This window comes from Fulmarus glacialis, unplaced genomic scaffold (genome assembly GCF_000690835.1).
Source record: "Fulmarus glacialis isolate BGI_N327 unplaced genomic scaffold, ASM69083v1 scaffold6943, whole genome shotgun sequence".
NCBI lineage: Eukaryota > Metazoa > Chordata > Aves > Procellariiformes > Procellariidae > Fulmarus > Fulmarus glacialis.
Genome location: NW_009204786.1, coordinates 3,562 through 8,536, shown reverse-complemented (window position 1 = coordinate 8,536; position 4,975 = coordinate 3,562). Strand labels below are relative to the sequence as shown.

Here is a 4,975-nt window from a genome sequence, read left to right as displayed (position 1 = left end):
TTGGAGGTTGCTGGACAGATAAGCCTGCTGTTGTCACTTTTGTCGGTGATCAGAACAGGAGTAGCATTGTTAAAAGTGAAATCTGGAATCGACCAAGGACCAATAGACTGAAGTGCTGTGTGCCTGTCCTTTGGCACTATGTCTCAAGAGCTGAGAGGAGGCTCAAGCAAGCTCCGTGGGAAGGAATGCTAGGGGAATTTTAAAGTTCTGGCAAATCTTTACCATATATATGTAAACTGGCCCTTTCAGGGTCTGTGATATAACTGAATGTGAGTGACTTTCATGTAATTGGTGAAAAGCACACCCCTGTCAAATTTGAGATCATACTTCAAAAATGGGCCATCATTTCATTATAGAAAAATCTTATTTTTGTTTTTCCTTCCAGCCAGGTAAGCACTTCTGTATGAAAATCCCAAGTAGATGCAGACATCCAGGGAGAGACAGCCAGAGATCCAGAACATCCAAAAATTTTTTTTCTCTTTGTATCCTGTCATCACATTTTTGGAAGAACTGTGAAGATAATGCTTGCCAACTGAATATTTTTAAAAATTCCTGTTTATGGAGCAGCTACTGCTCAGATCTCTTGTTATTTCAGGTGTACCATTAACATTACCATTTTAATAACCTGATACTTAAATAATGTGAGTTTAAATAATACTATGTGAACTGAAGTGCAGATGCTTAGATACTAAAGTATTTCAGTGATTTCTGCACACACATAAAAGGGACATGCCTTTAGATATAAGTCTCTTCCTCCTTCAGCATGCTTTCTCTTAAAAGCCAAAAGTTTGGAGCAAGGATTAAGTGTAAAACTACTAGCCTAAGAGCCGTCAGAACACCCAAGTTATAAATACCTAAGCTACCGGATTAGTCTTCCTGTAGAGGTGGGATAGCTAGTCTACAGAGCAATATGCTGTAGACCAACAATAATCAAAGCCTAAAAAAATCCTTGAGACAATCATGTCAAGTCTTGAGCCACTTGTAGGCATTATCTGGATGTGCTGGTTTGGGGAAGAAATGCCGTACCTAACTGCAGGAGGGAGGCAGCAGACCCCCCAGAACATTGGTCTGTTCACAAGCACATATGAAGACGAGCGAGGTTGAAATACCTGTTCTACTGGTCGGATGCCATTCCTGCAGCCTAAAGCAGCTTGCGCTAATAGGGTAGTTACACTCTTTTGGCCGTACAGAAAGGAGCCATCTTACTGCATGTTAGCAGTCTCCTCTGGCTGAATCAATTCCATTGAGGACTTGTGGATAGAGCATATGGTTGATTTGTTACAGTAATGTCTTTGCTGCCCCATCAAGGTTCATCTACTGTAGCCGTTGCTGTTGTACAATTATTTATAACAAAGTAATTAAAATTGCTCTTATAAACGGTTTGAAACTATAGTTGACGTTACATATCCTGAATCTAAAGTATTTGGAATGTCTCCACAAGAAAATAATTTTGTAGCCTTGCTTTGAAAGGTTTTCAAATTAATGCATTATATTTTAAAACATTTGTTAAAGCAAAAAAATTTTGCAGTGCCACTTGACAAATCATACTCCTTAGAAGAAATGTATAAATGTCTGTTTTGTTAAAAAGACAATTTCTTGGTTTTTGTTTTCAGGTGATCACTGGAGGTCATTATGATGTTGACTGTCGGTTGGAAGATCCTGATGGCATTGTATTGTACAAAGAGATGAAGAAACAATACGATAGCTTCACGTTTACTGCATCCAGGAATGGAACATACAAATTCTGCTTCAGCAACGAATTCTCTACTTTCACACACAAAACTGTGTACTTTGATTTCCAGGTTGGAGAAGATCCACCGCTGTTTCCTAGTGAGAACAGAGTAACTGCACTTACCCAGGTAAAATGCTTTTGTGATGATAGCAGCTGTTAGGTGGAGGCGATGTTTTTTCAAGTTCAGCTGCATTTGATGTGTATATCACTTTCAAAAATCAATGGATTGGAGCTTTTAAAATAATCTGAATTACTGCAAATAAGCTTTCTTTCTGAAGATAGAATTTATAGAACACAGAGCAGAGCTGAGAAGGAATCACCAAGTGCTTAAGAGAAAATTAGGGTAGTGACTTAAACTCTAGGCCACTATCTTCTTTTGTTTGTTGGTTGTTTTTTTTTTTTGTTAAGGGAACTTCCTTTTAATGCCATGGTTCTGTGCTTCTTGAAGTATGGATTTCACAAACCATAGATATCAGTGGATCAGGGTTTTCAAAATTTCCAAACTTTGGAGAAACTTTGAGAATTGTTTTTATATTTAAAAGGTAGAGTCTTTTTTGGGGGAGGACTTAAGTTGATCTCTCATGTAACTGCCATTTTTAAAATCAGCCATATTTAGCTGGTTTCTAGATATTTGTCCTTTACAAGATACTACAAAGGGTCAGAGCATTATTATTATATTCTCAGGATTTTACAGTTTTGTACCACCTTTACCCAATCTAAATCCATCAAAACCTCCCTTGGAACACTTGCTTCATGAATTGTTACTAATGTTCTTACATTATAACCATCACCAAACCTCACTTTAAAAACCATTAAGGAATGCTGCACATGGTCGCCATTTTCCTAGTCCGGACTCAACAGTATAAATACTACTTCCCAAATGCCAGTCTCACTTGAATTTATGTCACATAAGTCTCAGTAGCTGAGATCTGTAATGAGTAGATGATTTGCTGTGAATTCAACTACAGCTCTTACATCTCTCTTCTTGTCACTCTTCTGCTCTGCTTTATTTTGTATTCTGATTCTTGATCCTTGATCTTTCCATATCTTTTCCTTACTTTAGTCTCCATTCTGTTCAGTCTCTGTGTTCTGTTATATCTGGTTTTTCTTTTACTATCTTGGCATCAGCAGAGGGATTTTGAGAACGCAGAACATGCAGTTCCTGCGTCTAGCATCTCTGCAGCCCCTTGCCGCCCGTGGGAGAAGATATGTAAAAAAATAGTTTATCACTGGATTGTAGCATGCACAATGCAAGTAAGGTATTTGGGAGGGGGAAAAGTTAATTTTCAGAGTACAACACATCTTTGGTAAGGAGGTTCTTGTTGCAGTTTTCTTGAGGCTTGTAGCAAGACCAAATTTGGGCAGCCTTTCACAAGGACAGTAAAAGATAAATCCCTAAAATCAGAGTGACTTTGTGTTTAAATCCCTTGTGCAGACTAGGAGAACTCTATAATTTATCAGTGAGACCAACGGCAGAACTTAGTTTGGAAAACCTCTTCCTGAATTTTGTTGAGAAGAATATCTTAGACTTCTTCAGACACCTGTCTTGAAGGTCATCAACTTGAATAGACAGACACAGATATAAGTAACTGAGAGTGGTCCTATCAGGGTGTTAAACATTTCCTTTTATAATAGCTTGTGCTGTTTGATCTTCAGGAAATAGTAATTTTAAGCCATAAAACAGAAAAAACCCTGTGACTAGAAATTAAGTGATCAAAACACAGTGAGGGGTACTGACTTTTACTTACAGAAGATAAACTGAAAGTGAACGAAGTTTATGTGAAAAATTATATAGGGCTTGGAAAACTGGTAATACTTCTTTTTAATGAAAAATGACAATGAAATTGGGCAATTTGTTAAGTATTTGTTATATGACTATGTTATGGAGCATTCAGCAACACTTCTTGTGTACATGACTAAGAGAAGGGTCTCTTGCCAAAAGAACATGTTGAGTTCAGTACTGTAATTTTTAGGATATTGTGCAACCTGAGTGAGAATTACGCAATGAAGAATGTCATACTTGTGAAACACAGAAACATTTAATATATATTGTGTGCATCTTAATGTTACAAGCAACTGTTTGTTTTCCTGGTATGTGTGGAATTAACAACTGGGAGATCACTGACATTTCAAAAGTGTTTCTATTGTTAATTTTGAACCCAAATATACATGAATTTAGGATTTGTTTAGTCATTCTCAGAGCCCGTTGCTTTTTATAAGATCTGCAGTTTTACATGCTTCTCTATTTAATAGTCTATTGCATTCCTGTGTATAGAGTTTGATCAGTGTAAGTTAAATTTTACTGCATTTATGGTGTTTCAGTCTGACAATGGACTGAGTTAATCCTTAGCTTGCAAAGTTACATGAATTCTAATTTTAAATATCAAACCACAGAAGAAAAAGCACTAGAAGGGTTCTTAATTCAGTGGTGTATATTTGTTTGCTTCTCTAGATGGAGTCTGCGTGTGTTTCAATTCATGAAGCTTTGAAGTCTGTCATCGATTATCAGACTCACTTCCGCTTGAGGGAAGCGCAGGGCCGCAGCAGAGCAGAGGATTTAAACACGAGGGTGGCCTACTGGTCAATAGGGGAAGCAATCATTCTTCTTGTTGTTAGTATCGGGCAGGTATTTCTCCTCAAAAGCTTCTTCTCAGATAAAAGAACTACAACAACCCGTGTTGGATCATAACTAGTAGGGGTAGTACTTCAGGTCATTGTGTGCTACTCACCTGTAAAAATTACTGTTGTCCAATTTAATTGCAGGTACAAAGGATCTGAATATATGCAACATTCAAATGTGTCTACCCCTCATCCCTTAAAAATCACAAAACAGACCCAAAATATTATGAAAGGGACAGATGATTTGAAATATTTTTAAAATACTTTGGAACATAAATGAAATATTTTAAAAATACTTTGGAACATATGTTTCTTCTGATTCCTGTATTAAATATCTGGTAGTGACCAGCCTCTCTTCATTTCTACTGATTTTAATCCAAACTGAGTTTGATTTTTTACCAGTAAGATTAGCCATCTGCAGTATAACACTTAAAGATAACCCAACAGTCTAGTGTCTGATATGAGAGCCAATATATATGAAGATTTGATTTGATTTTAATTTTTAGGCTGAATGTATTGGATTGTAAAAAGGCAAATGTGATGAACTGTAGCACATTGTTTTGATTTGCTTTTAAAAAAATAGTCCAGTGATACCCCTTGCTTATTTGTAAAATCTGTGCAAGC

The 4,975-nt window shown here is 36.8% G+C and overlaps 1 protein-coding gene across 1 annotated transcript; it reads left to right on the top strand.

The window, feature by feature from the left end:
- Positions 1–1,613: 1,613 nt before the first annotated feature.
- LOC104071904 (transmembrane emp24 domain-containing protein 7) lies at positions 1,614–4,595 on the top strand (the record flags this gene model as incomplete). Its single annotated transcript, XM_009575113.1, has 2 exons — positions 1,614–1,859; positions 4,185–4,595. Coding segments are annotated over 2 exons (483 nt in total), but the record flags the coding sequence as incomplete, so codon positions are not given.
- Between the last annotated feature and the right edge of the window lie 380 nt (positions 4,596–4,975).